Here is a 25,865-nt window from a genome sequence, read left to right on the forward strand (position 1 = left end):
TTAAATATCAGCATTGCACCATTGAGTCAAATTCAGATGCTGGATTGGTGAGTGACTTGTGACTCCACTGCCACAGAGCTTTCTACCTTAGGGTGGAAATGGAAATAAAAGAGATGTATTTTAGCTTTCTTGTGACAGTGAATCAACTGCATAATCCAGTCACTGTTGTCTATAGTGTGGACATTTAATTTATGATCATCTGTATTCGCTGAGATACTAATGTGTCAGCCAGACACCCATGACACCCACTGAAAGGGTGACTCACCAATTTTATTTATCAAGGTCTGTTTACAAGTCTTGGGGAGAACTACTGCATAATGGGAGGGGGGTATTTCTGTGACAGTGGGAGCTGTGTAAAGGCTGATAAATGCAGTGTCAGTTGGGGCTGAAGACTACTAGAGGCAGAAGGAAGTGAGTTTAGCAGACCTCTGTAGCCTGCTCCACTTCTATGCTTCATGTGAGCATGTCGAGGCGACGTTAGCCACTACTAGCGTGACATTCCAGAATCTCTGTCTGAACTGAACTGAACTGTCGGAGGCTGAGTTGCATTGTGGGCAATGTAGGTGTTGTGTTTTTACAATGAAGGATAATGTGTGAGTTGAAAAAAAGAAAAGAAAATATCTGATTCTGCAGCATCGATTAAAATGTTTTTTCTTTAAACTGTCCATTGTGTATCTGACAATGATATAATAATGCTAATGTTAAATCAGAGGTATATAAAGGGTGCTTGATGTTGATCAGCAGAAAATGAACAAACAATTTTGACATGTGATTAATCGTTGATAATTTTATTAATCACAAATGCCAAACATTCACTGGTTTCATCTTTTTAAATGTGAAACCTTCCTGCTTTAATCTGTTTTACTTTAATTGGAAGTTAAATAATGTGTCATTGGGTTTTTGAACAGACAGCAATTTACAAATGTATAACACAGAGAGGTCAGTAGTACTGAGTTAAGGAAAGGTAGGACAAGGAATTTGTGTGTGTATTTCATCCACTGTGGGCAAGGCCTCAGCTCTGGTTCTGATTAACTCCCTGTAAAAACACCTCTGTTGAGAACATCACAGCCTGTACATCACACTCTCCATCACACACACACACGCACACACACACACACACGCTGCACAGCTCCTGGAGGCTCCCTGTTCACAAAGGGGAGTCTTCACCCATCATTCAAAGCCTTATAGGCCTGAAGAATGCTGACACACACACACTCAATCACACACACACACACGCACACACACACAAAGTGCTCTGTTTTCTTAGCTTTGATACACTTATAGAGTTCAGAGGTGAGAGGGCTGGAGGTAACACTCTGTTTTTCCAGAGCTTTCTGACCACCTAAATCTGCTTCTACATACACAAGGAGGTCCAGATGGCTGGGTGGAGACCAAAACACTCTCTCTCTCACACACACACACACACACACACACACACACACACACACACACACACAGTCATGCTCAAATGCAAAAAACCTCCACATGATAAGCATTCATACATGCACATCAGAGATCTGTTACCTGACATAAGCATGATGAGGCCCGGTTTTCTATCAGGTTTCCAGTTGTGCTTACGCAGTTAATGACCATGTCCACCATATTTAATAATATTAAGATTTAATACAAAATCAAATACACAAATTCTACCCATAGATTATTAGAGACAGTATCCGCCCAGGATGAGCTTATACCACTAGCCAGGTGAGGTGTGCAGAATGTACTGGCTACACAGGTTAGACACCATAGCGGCAGCAGCACTGCAGCGTACATGGCACATACTAGCTGATGTGTTCAGGTCATCTAAATTTCAGCCAGCTGAGAGCAGTCACATGTGATCAATGGTTGAATTTATCACTCACAGCCAAGTGCCACCGTCCGCGCGCACATGCATTAGGGTGCGTGTTGTACGTGTGTTTATGGATGCGACCCCTGCCAGCTCTTGAGTCACCATTGACGTTGTCTTTAGCGAGCAATTATAGCCGGAGCGACTGTGAAAAAGGTCACAGCCGTCCGGCTATCAATGCTCCGCACCAAATGCCAACTGTGCACATCATAATTGTGTGTGCGCTGTACCCAAAATGCCAGCAGACACACTATCAGGCTCGACCCCTACCTCAGCGCTTGTGGGTAATCTGCAGCAATTCTGCATGATTGATGAGAGAATTAGTGTTGCCAAGCAAAGTAAAGCATTATGGGAATGAGGAAGTTGTATTATTGGATAGGGAGCATGACATTAAAGGTTACGGTGGTGACTGTTTTTGTGATTATGTGTTTGTGTATGCCTGTAAACGCATGTGTTTGGTCAAAAAGGATCACGTGCAGGACAGTTATTGATGGATGAGGTGCTATAAATTCAGTTTTCCAGTTAATATGGTGGTCGGGGTCACAGGCACAGTAAACTCATTAACATTTGAGCCAATTAATGCTGTAATCCTTTGTGGATAAACACCTTTCAGTTAGTTTACAGTCACTGTTGAGGCTTACATAAACGTTAATTCTCTCCTTAAGTGTTGTAGGATGTGTATATATATTTAAATACCTAATATCTGCTTGTGTATCATTACTGCAAAGTAGGACAAACGTGTCAATGGTTAGCGAGTTCAGTGAGGGCTGCACAGATCACAGATCAGGAGTATTATTTCTGCAACGAGGATAGGTTTGATGTAAAGTGTACCCCCTGGTCAGGATGCCGTCGCTAAAAAGTTCAAGGTTTTACTTCTCAAGGTGACCAAATTAGAATATTCTTCAGTTATTCACCAGCTCCCAGGCAGGTTTTCCTGGTGATTGTCCTTCATTTGAGTTATCATAACTCTGTCTTTTTTTTTTAATAACTTTTGGATTTAACGGGACTACTACTCCTTTAGGAGGCTCTATGTTTTAGCTCCAATAGAAGTGTTGTGTGGTTGCCTGTTTTGTACTCTCCCTGGCTGCAATATGAGGCACTTTTTCCTGTTTATGCGCACAGCCCATTCCTCCAGATGGTGAGTTGTGTTGCTGTGAGTCAGTATATAAAGCAAGCAGACAGAGAAGAGTGTGATTTTACAGACTTCTAACCCGCTCTGTGGTGCCAGTTACACTGGTTTCAGCCTCTTTAAAAACAGACGACTTCCAATTGGGTCCCAGCAGGATATTGCACCACGGTCTCAGCATCATATACACTTTAATTGTCTTTACCATCCATTAATCTCACTTCACTACATACCCTAAAGAAATTGCTTGCTTGAGTAAGATAATTCCCTGTAACCTTTAAAAGGTCAAAAATTAGTTTTGTGCCATATTTTATGCCACAAACATTTTGTCAGAGCAGGTGTCATTTTTCTTACATGATGGATATCTCACTTTGAAAATAAACTTTTCACACAGCATATGAATAACAATCCAAGTTATCTATTGTTAGCTTCTCCTGTTCATTTGATAGCTACTGTTGAGGTTCCCGAGGGCTGTAAACTCTTCTCTTGTTATAAACCAGAGAGCTCATTTACTACCCAGGAGGATGCCTCTCTTTATTTTCTCTGCAGACGCATTTCTAATGAGTGATTTTATTTCTGACAGCTCGCTCGCAGGGGAATTTGGCTGTGTTGTTTTTGAGGGAAATGATTTAGCAAGACGAGGGCACTGAAACTTACTGACATTAGTTGACTGTTAGTGGACACAAAGTTATTGTTTCAAAAGACAAATCTCCAAGCTTTCCATTATGGGAGGTTCTCTTGTGCCATTTGGCCAACTGTGATTTTTTACGTTTCACATTGTGACAGAAAAAAAGACTTAAGAAAGAACGAGACTATGGATGTGCATTTCTTTAAGGAAAGGATGCCTTCTATCTTCACACACACGCACACCACAGCCCGCCTAGTGTATTTCCCTCCTGGCTTTCCAATTTAAATGCAAATGTTCCCAAATCGGACTCCACAAAGACGCAGAGGCAAAATCATTTGACGCAGCGATGAATTATATATTTTAATTAAGCAGCCAAAAGAATCACGCCTATTCAGCCCTTTCCCCTCCAATAAGAAATGAATAAATAAATATAGAAGAAGGGAAGAAGAAGAAGAAGGGAATAAATTGAAGGGTCAGGGGAGGATGGATGGATGCATAAAGGGAGGAGGGTTTGTATTGAGTTTGTGTGATTGCAGCGCTAACCGCCCCGTGGGCTGTCATTATGTGAGCGATCTGAAGCTGTCAGATTTCAAAACTGTATTGTTTGCTGATAGACGGGCTAAATACCCCCACAGTTTCAAGCAAGCGCACACATACACACTGGAGCGTTTGCACCCAGAGGATCCCAAATGCATGCAAACATGCCATTTGGATTTTGATGGGTAAACCAGCACTTGAAGAGCAGAGATGGGGATTGTGATGCTCTGACAAGGGATGCAATTTTAATTTCACCCCCTGTCACTCTCCTCAATATCTGCTCAGATGAAATACATATGAGCTGCCAATCACTCACGCATACAAATAGGCACACAAGCTCATGCACGCACACACACACACACACACACACACACACACACACACACACAAACACAGTCTATCACTCAGTCATATGCATGCATACAAACTTTCAGTGAATATTTCTTTGGAAGTCACAGGTGGACATACACAAAGACTAATCTTTAATATATTGGAAACTCCAATACACTCTTTCCTTTTATAAGAAAGCGGCTCTTGAATACCAGGAATTCAGATCCCAGTATTTACAGGAATTCTCATGCAAGTCTGCACTAGAGGAGTTTCACTCCTGTGTCATCCCACTCCCACAAAAGTGATCCTGTGCCGCCCCATCCCTGACTAAAAAAATCAATATACATAAAATTCATATTTATATATCAAAAACTGACCTATGATTACAATCCCCCCGCTCCCGTTACCTTTTTTTCTTGTCCCATTTTCTTGTAAAATTTACTCACGTCCCGCCGTAATCCCCCAGGTGTCTGTGTCTTCATGTACCTGTGGCTAGGTACTTAAGTCGGTGAAATGCCATTATTATGGCACAGGTCAGCTCTGTGAACAAAATGCATGTTAGGGTAAAGTGTGAATGAAGCAAAATCTGTAAACGCAAACTGTGCAGAGTGGATTCAACAGGTGGGGCAGTGAGTGCAGAGGATAGGTCAAACATCACAAGGACACACTCATTTCTGCCATGCCTCGTAGTAGCAAGCCAAAATGGCTGCATTCAAGAGGTTTTCCCTGGTGTCACTGCACACAGTTAAAAAAAAATCTCAGGTCTAAAAATAAACTTTAGATTTTGACTCACAAGAAAACAGAATAAAATGTGCTGTAAAGTAAGAAAGAATATGAATTTGCTTATAATTATGCATGTGTCAATATAAAAAAAATACTACGTTTATTGTTTTGATGCTGTGTGTTTGCAGGGAAGTGGAACATACTGGGTGAGGAATGCATTAACTGTATCCAAGATGACCAATGTTTCCAATACAGAAGTGCATTTCCCAGTTTACTTGTATAAGCGAAATATGCAGTGGCTCTCTGTAGGGAAATGGTAGTAGGGACCAGTTTGGGAAATGGTTGTGTTCTTGAGTGGCCAGATACAGACACAAACAGCATTTCTTTTGATTTTTCATTGTCTTATTGTCTATTATCTACTCGGTGTTGTTTGACATTTAAAAAAAAAATCACATTTATATAATTTGAAATGCTTATGATTTAATGAATGTATATATAAATCATTTTCATGTGAAAATTTATAATTTTCCAAACACAATTAGTTTTAGTGTTTCATCTTTACTATCATCAGCTGTTTAAGTGTCAAAGCTTTTCTTTTTTTTGTCCCATTAGTTTGGTCGTTCATGAAAACATACGTTTTGACTGTTTTATTGCCTTTTGAGGTTTTAGTCAGACTGTAAAAGCTTTTTCATGTTCTTGAACATTGCTCAGAAGTACTTGCAGATATGTTTGTCTCTTTCTGAGAAGCTTCGACACGGCGTAGTGGTGTTCATGTAACAAAGAGAGACAGAAGGAGTGAAGGATATAACATGAGGGAGGGCAAATGGAAAGACAGTAAAAACGACAGAGTGAAATGGTAAAAGTAGAGTGGGAAAGAGTGGAAGGAGTAAGAGAGAAAACAAAACCCAAGAGGTAATGGGAGATGACAATGGTTTGCAACAGCTGGAGTCTTGCATCAAAACAACAAGGAAATTCACTTTCCTCTCCTTGCCTCTTAGTTAAAGCGCTCTGTTCTCTGTTCTCCACATGCAGACATACTCACTGCAAGTCTCAGCAGCAAGCAGACCCTGAGACACCCTTTGTCTGTAAGAGAGACAACTATCTCTCTGAACAGTGGAGAGGAGACGCAGGAGTAGCCCAGAGAGAGAAGAGGAGGTGCAGGGAGAGAAAAGAGAGGGGCCACATTTTAATAGGAGGATCTGGGTTCAAGCCTCCTTGCTGGCAGGTGTCCTTGAACACACTGGTGAATCCCTATGAGCTCCAGTGGTGTAGCTAAGTTGTAGCTGGCCCTGACCTCTGACCTTTTCCCTCCTAGCAGTTTCACAATAGGGATCGTCTCTAAAGCTGATTAATGAAGACGAATCTTGTGTGTTTAAGCCGTGTAAAAAAAGAAATGTAAACATTTTAAGGGAAGCTGCATGAGGGAACAATTTCGTGGTGCAATAGCCGTGTGCCATTGAGACTGAAACCAAAATATGTGCTCACGAGCTGTATCTGGCAACCTGTACTATCGCCGGAGATGTGACACAAATGTACAGGGTAGTTTTTAAAAAATGTGGGTTGTCCTTTTATCACTTATGTTCATTTACTTTTTAAGGAAAAGTTTGATATTTTGGCAAACACGCTTCTTCGCTTTATCGCTTTAAATGAGAAGATTAATACCATTCTCATGTCTCTACAATAAATATGAAGCTTACTGCTGGATGCCGGCCAGGAGGTGTGCCCAATAACCGCCAATAAAAAGCTATTTGTCGTTTTAACGCTGAACTTGAACAAACGTGTTGATTAAAGTGGTTTCCTCCTGTCTCCAGTCGTTCCGCTAAGCTAATGGTGCGCTCCATTTGACACGGGAAGTCGGCATTTTCCGAATTCAAAGTCGGAAATTTCAAAGGGAACGCCCCCTCAAGTTGGATTTCTGACTTGGAAAGTCTGGAGAACCCCACTACCCCGACTTTGTGATCCAAGATGGCTGCTCTGAGTATCAACAGTTAGTGAAAGCTGTAGTTCATACTGTTTATTACTTCTGTGTACTTGTGGCTCATATAAACTTTCGCACACAGAGGGCTGTCCAAGTATGAGTAGATACCGCACATTATCTACCGGCGTAACAGTGGCTGACCTGTCTAGTTGTAAACAACGGCTGGCCAAGCGTGGTTTTCCAACTTGTAACTGGAACGCCGTTAACTCAGTGTGACGTCATACCCAGCTCCGACCTCTGACTTTCGAGGTAAATGGAACACACCAAGTTAGCTGGCTGCTGGCATTAGCTTCATATTTACCTCCAAGACAAGAGAATGAATCAACTTTCTCATCTCGGCAAGAAAGCCAGTTTTTCCCAAAATATGGAACTTTTCCTTCAACAAACAAGGTAGTTTTCTTTTGAAGTTTGGGCAGAGTGCTGACATTTACTGTATATCTATCTTCTCAAGTCACTCTCCGAAAGAAAGCAAACTGCAAAATCTAAAAGCAAAGTCCTTAAACGTTAAACAGGTTGTAAATGTTTTATGGGAGACAACAATGAGGTGAGAGGATTGGCCATGACGTATTGTTGTTTTACATGAAAACCTGTGTGTGTGTTTGTTTATGGTGCTCTATACCTTTAAGAGCTGCTGGCCATAGCCCATCCCAGAGAGGATGGGCCCATTAGGCTGATGAACAGAAAGAAAGGGAGAGAGACAAGGAGGTTATACAGCCAAAAGGACAACAACAGTGAGAGAAGTAAAGTAAGGAATTCCATTTGAATTACAGGAGTTTGACGAGTAGGAAGGAAACAGCGAAGGATAGAGAAAAGGCCACTCAAGGGACCACAATAGTGAAATGAGATAAAGAGACACTGAGAGATACAGGGAGAGGACAGGAAGCAGCTATCTCTCCATCTCTTACACGGTGTTGTTGGAGGCGTCTATGGGTCTGTCAGTCAATCAGGACGACAGGCGGACACACTCCCTCGCCGGCTCTCTTGCCTCTCACGCACACTCACGCTGATGACTACTGTGCTCTGTGTGTGTCTACAGATGGCAAACCTTGTGACATCGCTGTGCTGTGTAGTTCTGGCCGCGGTGGTGGTGGCCTACGCTCAGAGACGCAGTCAGCTTGGTGAGTATGCATTTTTATCTTGTTCTTCATTACACTGTACCTCTTCTCTGCCTGAAGGCCTACACAGATTCTTTTTGTTTTATCTCGTCTGGTCATCCTTAGTGTGCTCTTCCCGATTCTCAAAAAGTAAATACGGTTTGACTCTCACTTCTCTTCCTCTCAACTTTCCTGTACTCCACACTGTACTCTCTACTGTGCTCGACTTTTTACAACCTCTCTCAACTCTGTCCTGCTCTACTTACGTGATCAAGTTGTGTTTTTTTCTCCTGTAATTGCCTTCTGCTTTTTTTGCATAAATTATTATTATTATATTATTTAGTTTTTGTTGATTTTATCGTGACATAGTCCACTGCTTGTGGAGGGTAAGATTTACTGAGCTACAGTAGCTGGTTACTTGCCTGTGTGGTCAAAGGTGCAGCAGAAAACATGGAGATGTACCTGTGAGAAAGCTTACTGTAGGTGGAATTCACTTTTCCTCACTCACTCTCAAACAGAGAAATAATAACTGACTAAGGTGCGTGTACTACAAAGTAGTATTTGAGGTAACGAGCGAGGTAACTTCAGGTTTAATTTTGGGTTTTCAGTCCTACATGGTTGAGATACAGTCTTTCCACTGCTATTTGAGCACTTTTTGTTTTGGCATTTTTCATTTTGTTGCTTTATGAAGTTATTTTAGAACAATGTTTGGAACATTTTTGAGGATGTAAAATAAATGAATCAGATTTTTGAGGTGACGAGAAATTCTTACTCACCATAAGAATGCATCTAAGCAACACATTCATTTAATGGAATGCACAAATGTAATTATAGTCACATCACACATAAATAATCTAATGATGAGGCAGTGATATTATAAGACTGTTAACTTATGTATTCACACAGTGATGATTTTCTGTCTGTGTGGCAGCTGTGCTTTTAGCCTTGATTATGTGTTTAACTTCTTCGTAGACTTGTCCATGTTTGCAACTGGCCATATTCTGCAAACACTGCCCCTTTTATGTGAACGTGGTCATGGCTGCATTGGGAAACCCTGGGTTGACTTAGTGAGTTGATAGCCAGCATTGTGTGACTGCTTAGCCTGACCGTGATTGACGTTATTGAATGTGCTTCATAGGTCCCAAATCAGCTTGCCATGCCTCACTGCATGGTGTTAATATTTTGGCCACATTACCAAGGCTACCTCCCTAACAAATAAGGGCTCAACAAAGAAGCCAGTCAGGTCAACTGATGATCATGAGCATTTTTCAAATGATTTGTGTACTTGTGGCCTTGGCTTATTAACCAGTGAAGTTGGGCTATTTAAGTCAGGTGACCCAAAGAAAGAGTCTAAGGAAGTCAATAAGTCCCCAGTGACGCACATCGCTATGTCACGAGGGTCATACACACACATGCGCACACGTGCACACACACACACACACACACACACACACACACATAAACAGAGCAGAAATGTCTTGGGAAATAGGAATGTTGTCTTTGGGGATTAGGTGAAAGCAGCAGAGAAGGTAAGTGAAATCGAGAGATAGAAAGAAAAAAAAACACAAAAGTGGATGAAGACTGGAAGAAACTGAGAAAATAGAGAAACGGCGGATGGCAAACGGAAACAGACAGATTGAGAATGAAAGCGTGCAGGATAAAGCGTTGTGAGAAAATGAGAGCTGTGCCGCAAACAATTCAGTATGCGTAGAAGATGGAAACCCTACCTTTTCTTCAAACTGTGTCCTCAAATAATTGCAAGTTTACTTCAGTAGCGGCTATTAGCTATGATGGGATCTGATGTCCTTATTTTACTTGAATACAACTTAATTTATTTAAAAAGTCAAGTTAAACTTATTGCAGCAAACAGCCTTCACTGTATGTATTTACAAGATTTCTTTCAGTGTAGGATTAATCTTTTTTCTACTGATCAATCTATTTTTACTGTTTGCGCTGTTCCAAAAAGCAGAAAGAAAGTAAAGTGGTGAGAGCAAGCAAAGGTGAAAGGGGAACACTTATAGGAATAACAGATATGGACAGAGGGAGGAATGAATAACATGAATAGAAGAAAGAGAGCTGTCAGTTCTGTCTTTGGGAAGTAGTGTGTGTGTGTAGCTGTTTTCTCGCTTGCTTATGTTTTTTGTACTACATAGAATAAGCTGCCACATGCATGCACACACACAACCAATAGTATTACCAGTATGTACATATGCACCCAAAATCTTGCACACACACACACACACACACACACACACACACACTCAGACAGAGACACACATAGGTCTGTCTGTCTGTCTTGGAAAGAGTCTTGTTTCTCTGACAAATTGCTAGCCAGTTTGATTGACAGGATTCCCTGGGGTATGCCCCACTTGGAAGAGTGTGTGTTACACACACAGAGTAATGCATGTGCACACACACATACACAGTCAGACCTTACAAGAGAGTTCAATCCTGTCGATCCATCTGTACTGACTCAGTTTGTATAAAATGCACATAAAGAGGAAAACACACACCGTCATTGTGTGTACTTGTGTGTACTGTGTGTGTGTGTGTGTGTGTGTGTGTGTGTGTGTACTTAGGAAATCCATTTGAGATTTCATAATTAATGACAGCAGTGTACTGCCGAATAAAGACAATGCGAAACACTGCTAGAAAACATCCACAGACTGAGTGTAACAAACAGATACAAGCCCCACATGTCTGGAAGGAGGAAAGATGGAAAGTGAAAGAGAGACAGACATGGGAGAGAGAGACACAGAGACTGATGGACAGACAGGGAGTGATACAGGGTTGAATGCATATCAGGAAAGCTGTTGGGTCCAATAAATGTTGGCCACATTCCATGCTTTCATTCAATTATTCATTTAAAGATTAAAAAAGGCAAACATTGTGAATTCAGCAGAATTGCAGCTTGCGCTCCCTGTGAACATAAGGCTCAGGAAAATAAACACGTAAGAGGAATTTTTTCCTCATTTCTCGTTTTCCCATTTTGATTCTTTTACTTCTACAAAGTTTGTTTGAAAAGCAGAACGGAAACAAATAAATTCATTTACTACATGAATGAATTACCATTAATTATAAAAATACAACAAAATCACAAAATAACATTGGTTACAAAACGTTTATAGTGAAGGGATTTGAACAGTAATTTGTTATTATCAATACTCTTACCGGTTGTTTTGGACCAGACCAGTTGTTATGGACCAGACATCCTTGTAAAATAAATACATTTTTCATTAATAAAGAATGTTTTTTTCTTTTTTTTTTTTAAAGAATTGATTCATATTTTAAATATAAGTGAGTATTATTTCTAGAGCAGCAACAGCAATGTCATTATATAAACTCAATAATATCTTACTGGAAACAAATCTAAAATGTCAGGAAAATAAATCCTATTCCTGTCATCACAATACTGAGTGAAGTTTAGCAAGAGTGAACTCGAGTAGAATGTTACCTTCACTTGGCCTGGTTCACTATCTCCACCATGGCCTCTCTGCTCTGCTGTCTGCTGTGTGTGTGTGTGTGTGTGTGTGTGTGTGTGTGTGTGTGTGCGCGCGTGTGTGGGAGCTCAGCCCTGCCGTCACTCAAGAGCACACAGAGAAGCTAGCGCAACCATAAATTACAGCAAAACGTGGCAGAGAACTAAGATGCTGCAAAAAAAACACTTTTGTGTAACACAATTGTTAAAATGGCAGGGAAAACCATGACAAATGTCACTATATGTAATTCCAAGTTTATTGGCACCAGTGTTGCAACATTTCTTCAGCAGCAAGACTTAACAGCAACTATATTTTTCCAAAAATGAGGAAGGTTCATTGAATGTGCCATTTCCATTCAGCTTTTGTAACATGATTCATGTTGACTCAAATAAAAAACTCCGAGAAGGAAGCTCTGGCAACGGAAATGACAGTCCCTTAATGAAACATCACTTGAAACAACAGAGGAAAACGAAAATAATTGAAAGGTGTAAACCCGCAGCGAGAAAGGGAGTGAGACTCAGAGGTCATGCCAATTACACTTCCTCGAATGTGAATTTGATTTTTGATTGCAAGCGAAAAATAGACGATGAGATGGTTAGAGGGGGGCGGGAACGATATTGGGTGAGTGGAAAAGACAAAAGACTTGTATGGGGAAAGACATGAGAGAATACAGAACAGATGACAAACAAAGAGACGAGAGTGAGAGTTATTCAGACAGTTATTTTACGGTATAGTACTTATACGCATATACACATGCAATACCCGTTATCCATGTGAAGAAGTAAAGCATTACTTTATCCTCAGAATAAACTTCAATGCTAACATCACCAACAGTGCGACTGTCAACATGGATTTTCTAGATATATTTACAGGTTTTAGCATCTGTGTTAACTGTGAAGTACTTCCCTGCTGTGCTTTAGCAACATGCTGAATGTCAAATACGACCAGACGTGCTGCGTTGCTCTGCCGATCATGACCTCTGAAATTTACGGCCGTTGAGTAGGAGGACAAGGAGAGAATCATCCCTTCAAGAATCAATATCATTATTTTTATTCATAAGATTTTGATAGAAAGCAGATTGTGCTGCCAGCAGAACAAGAGTTCATGAAAATTACAACATGGTTTTAATGCAAGCCCATAGGCAGTGTGGCATGGTGACGAGGTGAGCAGCATCAGTATTTGCAAGGTGTTAGACCTCAAGTAAACAAAATAAATCACAATATTTGACATTGAATTAACAAGAAGACCAAGTCAGCTCTAATAGCCTATATACTCTTTACTGTTTTTCAACATCATTTTAGCTCTTTATCAAAAATGTTTGCGAAAGCTGTATCTGTTACACAACACTGCTTTTATAGCTTGTTTAAACTGTAATTAAAGAATTCAATTGTAAACAAAATATTTAATTCAAGGTTAAATGGGTAAGCATGTGCAATTACAAATTGTATAGCTGTCCTTCAAAGCAATGACGTAAAAATACGATAAACCCTATAATAAAAGACTCCGACTGTCCTTGGGTCCCTTTTGGATCAGGTCATTTTGCACGTCGGATTTGAAGTTGGCTCTTCACTGGTCCAAGATCTCTAAAGTACATTTGCACTCACAGCCAGTTGAACTATTATAAAATCAGGCAACCAATCTCCAAATATGAGGTGAGTACGTTATTTGGTACTTTGGTAAGAAAGACAGGTACATGGGCTATAAAAAAAGAGAACACCAGCGTCAGATGCAAACCTGGATTTTCAAATGAAACAAAACACATTACTCATGGCTGCCCCAGATGTCTCTGTTTCTCCCAGATTATTCTATTCCAGCGCTGATACAATCACTCACATTACGTAGCCTACAAAGTGAATCCTCTCATGCACCGAAGAACCTGAAGATTGATCACATACAAGGCTAAAATGAGCCTTATATTCCTTCACTATTTGTCTTAATCTCATTTTGTCTCTCTCTGCATCTTTAACAGTCTCGCTCTGTTTTCCCTGATTGCTTCTTCATCCTTCTCTCTGTAGGTTTTTCATTTTAATTTTGAGATATACCTGAAAGTCCCTAAAGAAAGCAATATAATGTCACTAATAGGGTGTCTTAGACAGTAAATACTAAGAATAAGCGCAACAAGAATACCAATGAGCAAAGTACAAGAGCAATCAGTACTGAAGGAGAACAAAAGAAATAAAGAAAATTAACACAGAATGAAGAAAATATGGTGCAATTAAGGTAGTGTACTTTGTGAGTTTTTTAATGGCAGCAGCAGTGCACCTACATGTACTCCCCCCTAACACTGTCTCTGCCTTATAATGCGTGTGAGACAGAGTGTGTGTGTGTGTGTGTGTGTGTGTGTGTGTGTGAGAATGTAGTGACATCATGCTATTGACTGAGAGAACCTGTTATTTATGGGAGCCCATATCCTGATTGAGAGACAAATGTTTCCACTCATAATCATTCCCTCCATCTCTCCCTCTCCCTGCCTCTACATCTTTATGCCTCTCTATTTTCCCCTCCCTCCTCCTCCTCTCCTTCTCACCCAGTACTTTGTCCTCTTCCTCCACTTGACTTTCCATATCATCCACACTTGTCGCCCGCTCGCTTTTCCTTCATATCTGCCATTCCTCTCCTCTTTCCTTGTCCCTCTAATTTCTATTACTCCCTCTCTCCGGATCCTTTTCCCCTTCAGTCCGTCCCTGTCTCCATCTCCTTCTCTCCCATCCTTCAATCCATCACCCGAGTGGTCAACAGCAGATTTATCGGCCGTGACATCATTTGCCAAAATGTTTTTATGTGTATCATCTCAGCCCCTTGCTGAGCTTCTTTACCTCACACTGATTCCATCTAATTACTATGGACAGAGGGGAGAGAGGGGAAGAGAGACAGAGATCAGGAAACAGAACTGCAGAGGGAAAGGGAGCAAATGAGAGACAGCAGGAGAGTAGGAGGTTAACTCTCTCACTAATTCCATGGTATTACAGCTGTCAAAGCTGTATTTATTTCTTGAGCATTTGACACGTGCCGCTATGGCTTTCCAACATGCCCGGGCGTACGCTTTGCTACACTGCGGCCTTATTTATCCACACCCTTGTGAATGGATCATGTTAAATATTCAAATTAAATTAATACTTGCAAATTTTTAACCCCTCAACATCAGGCATGACAGCCAAGTCTAATTTAATTCACGTGCATGTGCAGATGCTCATAAAGGCAGATGTAATTAGCAATAGCTACAGCACTCCAAAAGCAAGACGGAAAATGTTTATTGTATTTATGTAATTAGACATATCTTTATATGAACAATTTTTTATCTATTTGGGTAATCATTTATCTTTCCGCTCATTAAACCCAAAAAAATGTCAATAATGTAAGTATTCTTTTCTGTAGTTTACAGTCTAAATGCAAATGTAGGATATCATGTAGTGATGGGAAGTACTGTTAATGCAACAACTTTGTCGTAATTGTGCAGCTCTATCATGTACTTTCTCTTGTAGAACATTGCAATTGCAAGGCAACAATTGCAAAGTGGCCTCCCATTCTGCTCAGTCGAGGGGAGTTTTCATTATGGTTTGATGTTCAGGTGATTTTCACAGAAAGAAATAGAAAAAAAGAGGTGCAAAGAAATAATACATTACTATGTATATTCACAAGGCCTAACTAGCCATAATTATAGAGTAAGAAAAGTAAATGCAAGTAAGATGTCATTGGGTTTTGCTGATAACACAATGAGAGGTGTTGGACTATAAACTCCCCCCTTCTCATAACATGCTAGCCAAACTAAAAGGCCTTATATGATGAAAGCACCTGAAACATCAGCTGTTTGTGATTTGTGTACCTCTGCACTTTTAGAAGTATAAAAGAAAAATCTAGACAACTAAATGTGATCAATTATTCATTAACCGCTCTCTGATGTGTCATCAGAGAAGACAGACAGCTGCTGTAAGTAAACAAGCACAAAGATTGATTTCTGTGTGTAGTGCATCTGTTTGTATGTCTTGTATGTGTAAGCCATGTATGTGCCGGCAGATCGCACTCATTATCCTGAGTAGCACTCAGTGTAATCAGTGTTCGCTGTTTGGCATAACTTATCTTAAATTCAAGATGGAGCTCAACCAATTGATTGACTGACTGGATTGGCAGATGGATTACAGTCATACTGACTGCATGACTGGCAGCAAGGGGAAGTAATGCTAATCCCATTCAGGCATGGCTTTGAAAATACAAGAAAATAGGACAATTTTCTACCAAAAAGAAGACAAAAGATGCAAAAACAAAAAAGCAGCACAAATGCGGCAAAATTACAAGTGAAAGCAAAATACTCCCATTTATCCCATTTATCACAGAATAAAAATTGTCTTCATATGCAAATACCCTGAGCTTTGTATAGTTTGTATTATTTGTACAGTATTTGAGACTCAAATAATTGTAAGGAAGGAAATAATCTAGTAACTGTCCCTGTATTTATATGTTGTAAGTGTGATCACTAGCTAAAGTAATTCTATTATGGAAAACCTTACCCTTGATACCCCTGGCTAGTTGATTCACTAGCTGGCCTGCTGATTAGATGGTCGGCTGTCTTGATGGCTGACAAACTGTTCAGTTAACTGACTGGCTGACGGATTCTTGTTGGTTAGCACAACGTAACAGTATTGCATCCCTTCTGGAGGACCTGCAGGCTTGGCAGATTGAAGACTGAGTGACTACTTGGCCGACTGAGTGCCTGTCTGATTGTAGAGTCACTTAGAAGATACAGCAGCTGATAGAGTGGTTGATTGACACTGATATGGAGGTTATGCTGTTACCTTTTGATTGGCTGGCTAGATTACAGTACTGGGTGTTTAACTGTTGGTTGGACTAGATATATTTGAAGAGGGGAAAAAATAATGATAGTTTACATCTGGGTGCTAATGCAATACACTGAAAGTGGCACGTAGAGAAAGAAAGGGAGAGAGGAAGATGTTGCAATAACAGATGATAGAGAGAGAAAGAGGGACTTGGAGCTTTATTAAAAGAGAAAGGGAGATGGAGTATCAAAACATTCTTAGTTGAAAAAGGAACAAATACTGAAATGTAGAGAAAAGAGAAACTGTCTCTAACATCATAGTTTGCGAGTTTGTGTTTACATGGATTGGTATGTGTGCTGGCACACACATAAACACGATCTTCCTAAGTGCATTTCTGTTGCAAGTACTCATATTAAGGCTGTTTATTGGATACTTTTTGCTGGTTTGGTAAACACTCAAATATTTGCATATTGTAAAACTTCAATTAGTAGCCGGGGCTTTTATTTGCTTCATTCAATGAACTCATTTTGGACAGGCATTTAATTCCTTTTGCACAAATATCTTGCCCAGCAAAGATAGGAAATAGGCTGCTGTCAAATTGGTTATTTAAACCAGTGTGAATATTACTACAGTAACAATATCACAGTCACAAATTATTCATTTGATCTAGGCTAACCTTTAATCTAGGTAAACATAGGTTTTTCACCTTGGATAAATTTTTTATGAAGAATTTTGATTTTTAGATCAAATTTAGATTTTTTTTATATTCCTAAAAGTATACAAATAAATGAAGAAGGATTACATATTCTGACTTGATGGCCGCTTCAAAGGTAAGAGAGTCACCACTTATTTCATTCCTCTTGTTTACCATATTGTGCCAGTAAATCTAAATGAATTTTACTTTGTTACTCTACCTAAATAAACTGAAACATTGAGTTGTGGAGAGTCTAACCTATTTATGCTGTGTAGCATGTCCGCATTGACAAAGGTTTAAACATTTATATTTGTATGCACGATCTAAGCAGCTTAGAACTATCTCAAGCAGGTGACCCGATGCGCTTCAGACGTGGCATCTAATTGAGACCTGCGTTATTTGTCAAAATTTGTAGCCACACCAGGCCAGTAAATGGGACAGGCATCTAATTGGACTAGGATTTCAATTGAAGTTTTATGGTAACTCTCTACTTGTCACGCTACAATGTAGCGTGACATATATCTATTAGCTAGTCAGTCAGTTTAGCACAAATGTTAGCCTGATTTTACCAGCTTAGCTTATGTTAGGTTGCTATAGCTACTTTTTTACAACCTGCTTGTTTTCACAGGATGTTATATGTCAGTCATTTTATTTTTTGGCAGCTCTTCCAACTACGTAGTGTAAAATAAGCTAATAAGCTAAAAGTGAAGTAACTAACTGGTAGCTGTAACTGTAGAGTTGACAGGAAAAAGGTGTGCAGTCCGTAAAACAGATGTACATCACACTACATTGTAAAAGTAGACAATATGCAAGACCAAAACTGTAACACACAGACCTGTAAAATGAGCTGAACATTAACATAACATTTAGCCTGTGAGATTATTTAACTAAAGAAAACTGGTGGTCTTTTTGATTAGCAAAAATATGCAGCCCACTTGTGATGAGCAAATTTAGAGCTACAGAAAGCAAATACGGGTATTTTATCAACCTGAAACTGGATCCAATGCGGAAGTGGCTTTTGAAACCATCCTTAATAAGGGTGCCCCCGTTGCACACAAGGAAACGTGATCCCCCATTTTGTCAATCAGCCTGTGTTTTCTTTCCTAAAAGTTTGTAATACATCATGAAATTGAGACAAAATGTGAGATATGAGAAAACAAATATCCATGGAATCCACTTTTGTTTAGTGCTGAATGGTCTGTAATTGGTCCAGTATAGACGCAGGGTTCCCGACTGTCTGATAACATCTGTCTGGAAATGGACCATTTCCAACCAATCACGGCCCTTTATGCTAAGATATGAAATCTCAGAATCTCACTGTCTGGGCCAGAGCGTTGGCGTGTGTTTGCGCCGCGAGTGCGCATATGTGTGTTTATGTCCTGTCCAGCTTCTTTAACTCATTAATTTTTTAAAAGGGATTCCCAGTAAAGCTTTGATCAAGGCTCTCTCTCTCTCTCTCTCTCTCTCTCTGATGGCTCCTTCCCAAAAGTCTGAACCAGTTAAAAGCACTGTACATTCACACTGAAGTTTCAGCTTGTTCCATCGCTCACAAAACCTTTAAATAAGCATTGAAGCTGAATAAGAACACATTGGAACACATTTTGATCTGCAACTCTTCACAAAATATAGTAGATGATACCCATTAACGCTGTACATTTTATCACTATGCTTTCTTCTTCCTGACCCTGGTGTATTGACTTAAGAGACAGCTGTGGTGCTGAAGAGATGGAAGGAAGACTCCAAGGGTTTGTTTACCGGCACGGCTCGCTGTTAATCTGGATGATTGTTTTTATCAAGGACTTTGCAATGCGCTCTCTTTTTTGAGTTAGGTGGATTGGTCTAATTTGGTGCAGACCTATTCTTTCTCAGACAGAGGGATAGCCCAAACATCTCCCTAAACTACATGGATATAAGTTTATTCAGCACTGTAAACAAATCATACACTCTCATCTTCAGTGAGAGAGTAATGACCATCTTCAAGAAAGGAGGATAATAATTTGACTAGTTGTTTGAGCACACAAATTCAAGTAGTGTGTGACCGACCCTGACCTCTGACTTCTCATGTATAGCAGGACAGCTACTCATGACCCCCTCAAAGGCCAAGAGAATGCAGGATCTTGATCCCACACAAATCCCCCACATTCTCATTTTATCCGAGTTCTTCGTATACAGCCCTCCTCAATTGAAAAGGAGCACGATATGGAAGATCTGCACAAGTACGCGAATGACCAACAACAGGTTTTCTCCGCTTTCTTCTCACTGCCCTCCACGCTACTTGTTTTTCTGTCCTCCTACCTCCCTACCTCTCTTACAATCACTTTCCTTAACAACAGGCAAAAAACAACTACCTTGATCTCTGACGCTCATCATCGCAGAGCTCCTTTCCTCCCTTTCTTTCCTTTTTCTCTGACTTTCTCCGTGCCTGCACATCTCTCTTTCATACTCACTCTTCAGATGAACGTTGAGACAGGGCGAGGAGGATGCGGAGGTGAAACTGCTTTGAGTAGCACTGTACTGCGTCAGCCACCGCATGCACTCTCACCTTTGCTTGCGGAATTCATTAAAAGAGCCGAATTAAAGAGCCGAATGTTTTGAGTGTGCTGGGGTGTGTGTGTGTTGCCTAATGTGAGTCATTAATGGAAGTGTATTCTAATGAGGCTTACAGCAGGTCAGAGCCAGCCAGTGTTTAATGACAAATAAATAGTGAACAGAGTGGTGCAGCGGCTTTAGGGTCAGGCAGCATTTAGCATTTTGAAGATGGAACAATAAATGGAACAATAAATTTGGTTACTGAAAGTTTTATTGTCAGTCAGAGTCATGAACACACACATACACGTACAAGCATATAAATGCACACGTATGTTAAATGGTAAATGAACTGTACTTGTATAGCTCCCTTCTAGTCTTCCGACCATACAGTACATTCACCCATTCAAACACAGTCATACACTGATGGCATTGGCTCCACAGAAACAGAAACTGACATTCACACACATTCTCATGCCCATGGCACAGCCATCAGGAGCAATTTGGGGTACAGTATCTTGCCCAAGGACACTTAAACATGCAGACTGGAGGAGCCGGAGATCATCTCGCTCTACCTCCGTATGTGGCCCCTTAAACATACAGCAGTGCTTCCGTTACATACTAACTGAGAAATCTTACTTAAAGGATGTGTATGACGCTTCACTGTAGTTCCTCGGGCAAGTTTGCGAGTCTGTTTCTTGACCTCAATTAAGTGGCCGTTGAGGATAACTCCTCATAATGCCATCAAGAATTTTTTAACCACCGATTTACTGACCTGACTCCCTATTGTATGTGTGAGGGTTAACAGATATGTTACTCCCGACATACAGGTGCTTCTCTTCCTCCTGCTTGTTCCATAAGTGCCAGTGATCAATTGTGGGTGAGAGGCCGTGAATATGAACGTGTGTCTGAATGAGCGTAAGCTCTGCCGTGTGTGCGCGTGTAGCATTTATGTGTGTGAGTGTGTGGGTCGTAATGCCCTGATTAACTTTCCACTTCCCTGTTGCGCAGCTAACGAGTGTGTGTCTGAAGGTTTGCATCCGTGTGTGAGTATATTAGTAGCACGGGGAAATAGAAGTATAGGTAAATATTTGGGGAGATTAGGAATTTTATGTTTCAAGTTATTAACCCTACTGTGGAGGAAGCGGCAACATACTACGGTTGGCTCTAAGGTGTAGCTGTATTTTCAGTTGGTGCACCATACAAATAGAAACCTGAGCATGTTTGCTTCCCATACTTCTGTGACTTATCATATTCACCCATCTGTTGTATACAGCATCATCTTTGTTTATAAAGTTTGTTTTGTGAGTAGCATAAAGGAATCTAACCACTTACAACCATGTGTGGTAAAATGATAAATAGATCTGCCTTGTTCATTCTACTGTACTATACTATCACACTGTGTGAAAGGCCTGCTGAATATACAGTACATAGTGATATATTTTTTGATGGCTTATTTATACACAATTTATTGTTTTGCTCCTTTGCATTCACGGTGCAGTTAATCTTAAATGTAATCCGATAGCTACATTTTTAAATGTAAAAAAAAAGCTTATGAGGGGACCTCTTTTGTGAATGACAAAAAGAAATATAGCTTTACTCTTTTCTTTATAAATCCTGCTGTATAAATACTGTTCCTTGGTGGTTTAAATGGTCCAAAATAGCTGTTATTTTTTAGATGAACTAAGAAAACAAAATCCTACACCCCTGGTACTGTATTCAAGAGAGGACGCTAAAGCGGAGTCGATATTGGAAACAAAAGAACTTTCAAAGAAATCAACTTAACAAATCCATTTATTTTAGTCATTAAAAACGACATTTCATTTGTAGATGAACAGAATGTCCCCTCAGCTAAATTGAGTGACCATTTCCAAGATAGATTTTCTGTTTCCAGAGCCATTTTGTTGATTCCAACCCATTAAATCTCAAGTTGTGTTTTCTTGTGCCATTAAAATCACTGAGCCCCCACTAGTTCCCCCAATTCTTCCTGATAGACTGTTCAATAAGTTAATGTTGCCAGGAACCTAATGTAATTCCAGCCAGTATGAGCAGAGTTTTTGGCTAATGTTGCTTTGCAATAAAACTTTGTTCCAAGGCATTGGAACCGAATCACCAGAGGCTTAAAAGGGGTCTCGGACCCCTCAATGGTGCAACACTTCTAAATATACACATTTAATTTGATCTATTGTGAACAGAAAGGCCTCAGTGTGACGCATTGTGGGGAGAAGGTAGAAGGGTGGCACGGGGGAAAGATTGCCATTTATCACATTGAACTTCAGTTTAATTTAATTCAGCTCAACTTTATTGTAATTCCTCTCAATTTAAGTCACTCCGCTTAACTCAAGTGCACAGAGAAACAAGATCAAACTATGAGCTCCATGATGCAAGTGAGAGTGGAATGAAAGCAGAAAAATAAATGCCATGAAACTGGAAAAGAAGACAAAACAATGAAACCTAATATCCACAGTAGTGTGAAAGTAACTGGTGCATAGGATTTAATAATAACAGTAATACCACATCCAGGACGTAGCTATTAGGGGGGCGGTGAATAAATACAATGTAGATGTTGCATTTAATCCAAACAATACTTATAACAATAGATACATATTTGCAGTGCAAACTGATAATGTGTATGACAGATTAATGCTGAAGGAAACTTATTTGACATTTAAAAAGTAATGCTAAGAACAGGGACATTGACTGAAGCCTTTAGTCAGAGCTGTAATCCAGTTTAATAACCTTCAGGCAAAGCTCTTCTGCCTCCCACACCAGCCAAATATGTTTATCACAAGTCATGTGTCCTTTTGAGGTAGGACACATGACTTTCAGCAAGGCAGTAAAACACTTACTGGCCACATCTTGGGATAGGAGCAGTCAATGACAAAAATAAATTAAATATAAAACATAAATGACTTAGCTGGAGTGGATTCTGTCTTTGATTGGTTTGAGGGCTTGTTTTCTGTCTGGTATGAAATATATGTTTAATTTATTGATTTATTTATTTTTCTGCTGTCTGAAATAAAGGTTTATCTTGTGCTGTCAGTTGGTGGTTGTGTCTCTGTCACTACTTTTTCAGAAAGCTTTGTGAAAAGAGAATTTCTAGGTGTATGGCCACCTTGACTGAAGTTAAAAATAAAGGGGATAACGGGTGGGGGGGCACTACAACATTTCTGAAAAGGCTGTTTGTCCTTGTAGAGGAGAGACAACAAAAGAGAATAAAGAGTGAAACAGAGGAAAAGTGAGCGCACAAGTGTGTATGTCCGTGTTGTAAGAGTGCGTTTCTGTGCAAGCATGTGTGTTTGCGTATTCGTTGCCCGTGACATTGTGGAAGGACAGTCCAATCTTTCTCGGTTGTGATTTCCTGGATACATACGGAAAACCATTCGCTCCACAAACCCTCATACTGTATTGTCTAGGGACAATAGCCTCCCTGCGCTCCTTTCAAATTCAAATTCCCGAAGCTTTCTTGTCCATCATGCTTACAAAACATTGACTATAGCTGAGAGATACTGAAAGTCCGCAGAGGCTTAAAGAATTGTGGCAGTGACAGGAACCTCTTTCTTCAAATGACAGAAAATATGCAAACGCCAAAAAGCATACCAATGTACACACCATGCATACTTGATTTGTTTGTCTAGAATTAGATTATCTATTGAGGAGCCTTTGAGTTACTGGATGAGGGGATTGCACTGCAGCTTTCTTGATACATAACCTTGTGCAAGACTGTGTTTGTGAATTTGTAGTCTTTGGAGCGCAGTCCAGTAGTAAGACAGAAATATTTTAGTTGTTGTCCTTCAGTGCACTTGTGATGTTTTGTGGAAATATGTTTGTCTAAAGGAGGAGTGGTTTACTACTTAATGAGATTTTGAACATGAAAGTAGGCGCTGAGTTTTCAGGGGGTGTTTTTGCCTCCAGTTTTTTGGAAGTGGGGGCACGGTCTAATGCTTTGGGAGATTGTTCCATTGTTAACAGGCTCTGTACAATAACCAGGTGCCTTTAAGCAAGACACAGAAGTCCAGCTTGCTCCATCATTGTCAGACATGCAACTGAGGTGCTGCCTAGGGAAACCGCATTACATAATCCACCAGGACTAAAAGGCCATTATGCAGTGTAATGTCCTGTCATAGTCTAGGTGACTAGCCAAGGGATTATGCTGAGGTTTCTCATTTACACACCTGCAACTGGGTAACATTGTCTCCAGAGTGTCAGGAATGTCTCACCAAAGCAAAGTGTGTGGATGTTATTACAGTGTCAGGGCACGGAGCACCATTGATTACTGAGCAGGTACTGAAATACTGCACTTTAAAGTAAAAACAAACAAACAAACAAAAAAATACTCTCCCTACCCCTCTGGAGCCGTATTGGCCAACTGTACATCATCAGGCAGCACACCACCTGCAGCTCACGGGAAACTACATAATTTCTTCCTCCATTGCTCTCCCACAACCAGGATTTGGGGCTGCATAAAAGCAGCATTTAGCTACTCTGTGGATTTTCCTAGTTTTTGAATTTCCAAAATCACAAGACGATAATTGTGGATACACCCATGCACGCACTAAATCTCCAACCACAAGTTGTCACTGAGGTCCTTCTGAGTTGGGTTTCAGTAGATGACCTTACAGTAAATAGTGTATGTCCCTATGTTGGGAAGTGGGAACAGGGAATTTAGTCCACAACAGTTTATAGGTAATGTAATAAATTGTCCATTCCATATCTGGCCAGATTTGTTATCTTATTTACTTATTCTTTAATTTAAATTCTGATTAGAATCAAAACTTTTACATAATTTTCTAATAATAAGTTTATGTTCTCGTGCTTAAGAGAAGAACATTTTACATTTGAGAAGTTTTGGCTTAATTTCTCAAAGTCAGGTCATTGGCAGTCAAATTAGGCATTGGCACAATTAACATTTTATAAACAACACACAACCATTAGATACTCGATGTGGCATTTAAAATTAAGAAAAAAAACCCTGACACTAAGATTCAAGATAAAATTACTATGAGGTATTAGAAAACAAACACATAAAGTTGATGCAACATCTGATTTTAAACTCACACTGGCACACACTGTACAGTGAGTGTGTGTCTGGCATATTTCTTTAGCAGGATAACATGAGGTGTGATCTGTCAAATCGATAACACACCATATTTATCACAGCAGCTTACACACACACACACGTGCACACACACACATACAGGTAATCTTGTAGAGGTAGCATTAACCATATGGCTGAAGTTGTCTCTACCTCTTTCCTACAACCGTACAATCAGATACATTCACACACGGAGGAAAAACCTATATGTCAAGACGTACGGTACATGTACCGTGATGAAGCCAGGGCCGTTCCATCACTCACACACACTGCAGAGGTGTTTTTTTTAATCTTGTGTGTGTTTGTGTCACGCCAGAAGGGAACCACACAATTTTACACTGCATATCTCAGTCCCCGCTACTGTTTTGCTCCTGCTTCTCACTCTGCTCTGCACACTTTCGGAAAGGTTAACCCTAATCCTAAACTAATAACAAGACAAACCCGTAGCATTGAATTGCTTTTGTAGCCAAACACGAAACCCAATTCACACGCATTTGGTGAAACATGTTTTTTCAGAATAACGCAGCAAGCAGAAATAATTGTTTCCTTGATATAACTGTATTATAATATTGTGTCACGTCTTGATTCAGCAAAGATAAATGAGATTTTAAGAGAAAGGAACAAAACTCCCTCTCCTCCACCCTTTTCCCCACATGCTTTCACATGCCCTATTGTTGTCCTTTGATGGAAGCTGCAGTTTCTATAGATGAAGCCCATGGCCTTAGTGAGAATGGTTAAGAGATTTAGGCTTCTTATCACTACTGGCCAGCATTGCTGAAATCCACCTTATGCAAGTGTCTAACAACCCTTGCAACCAAGCACACACACGCGCACAAGAACCCAAAGAGAACCAGTACATGATTGTAAAGAGAGCTTATGGCGTGATATTAACTTGGACTGAACACAAGCACTGTTGTCCTTGAAGACACATGTGTGCATCTGAAGTTGTGTACATGTTTTTGTACATAGAAGAACTGAACAAGAGCTGTATCTCAATCTGTACTCTTCCATACTTACACTTGCTATTTTGAGTGCAC

At 40.1% G+C, this 25,865-nt stretch overlaps 1 protein-coding gene across 4 annotated transcripts in view; it reads left to right on the top strand.

Moving 5' to 3' along the window:
• Positions 1 to 25,865, top strand: part of cntfr (ciliary neurotrophic factor receptor) — a 254,053-nt gene that overhangs the window by 104,003 nt on the left and 124,185 nt on the right. For all 4 annotated transcript variants that reach the window (XM_038733847.1, XM_038733844.1, XM_038733845.1 and 1 more), the window contains exon 3: positions 8,205 to 8,286. In XM_038733847.1, coding sequence (XP_038589775.1) covers positions 8,205 to 8,286 — 82 coding nt within the window. The remainder of the gene's footprint in view (positions 1 to 8,204; positions 8,287 to 25,865) is intronic.

This window comes from Micropterus salmoides, unplaced genomic scaffold (assembly GCF_014851395.1).
Source record: "Micropterus salmoides isolate LMB-PRFRI ecotype aquatic unplaced genomic scaffold, ASM1485139v1 Ms_hic_scaffold_20, whole genome shotgun sequence".
In the NCBI taxonomy this organism is placed as follows: domain Eukaryota; kingdom Metazoa; phylum Chordata; class Actinopteri; order Centrarchiformes; family Centrarchidae; genus Micropterus; species Micropterus salmoides.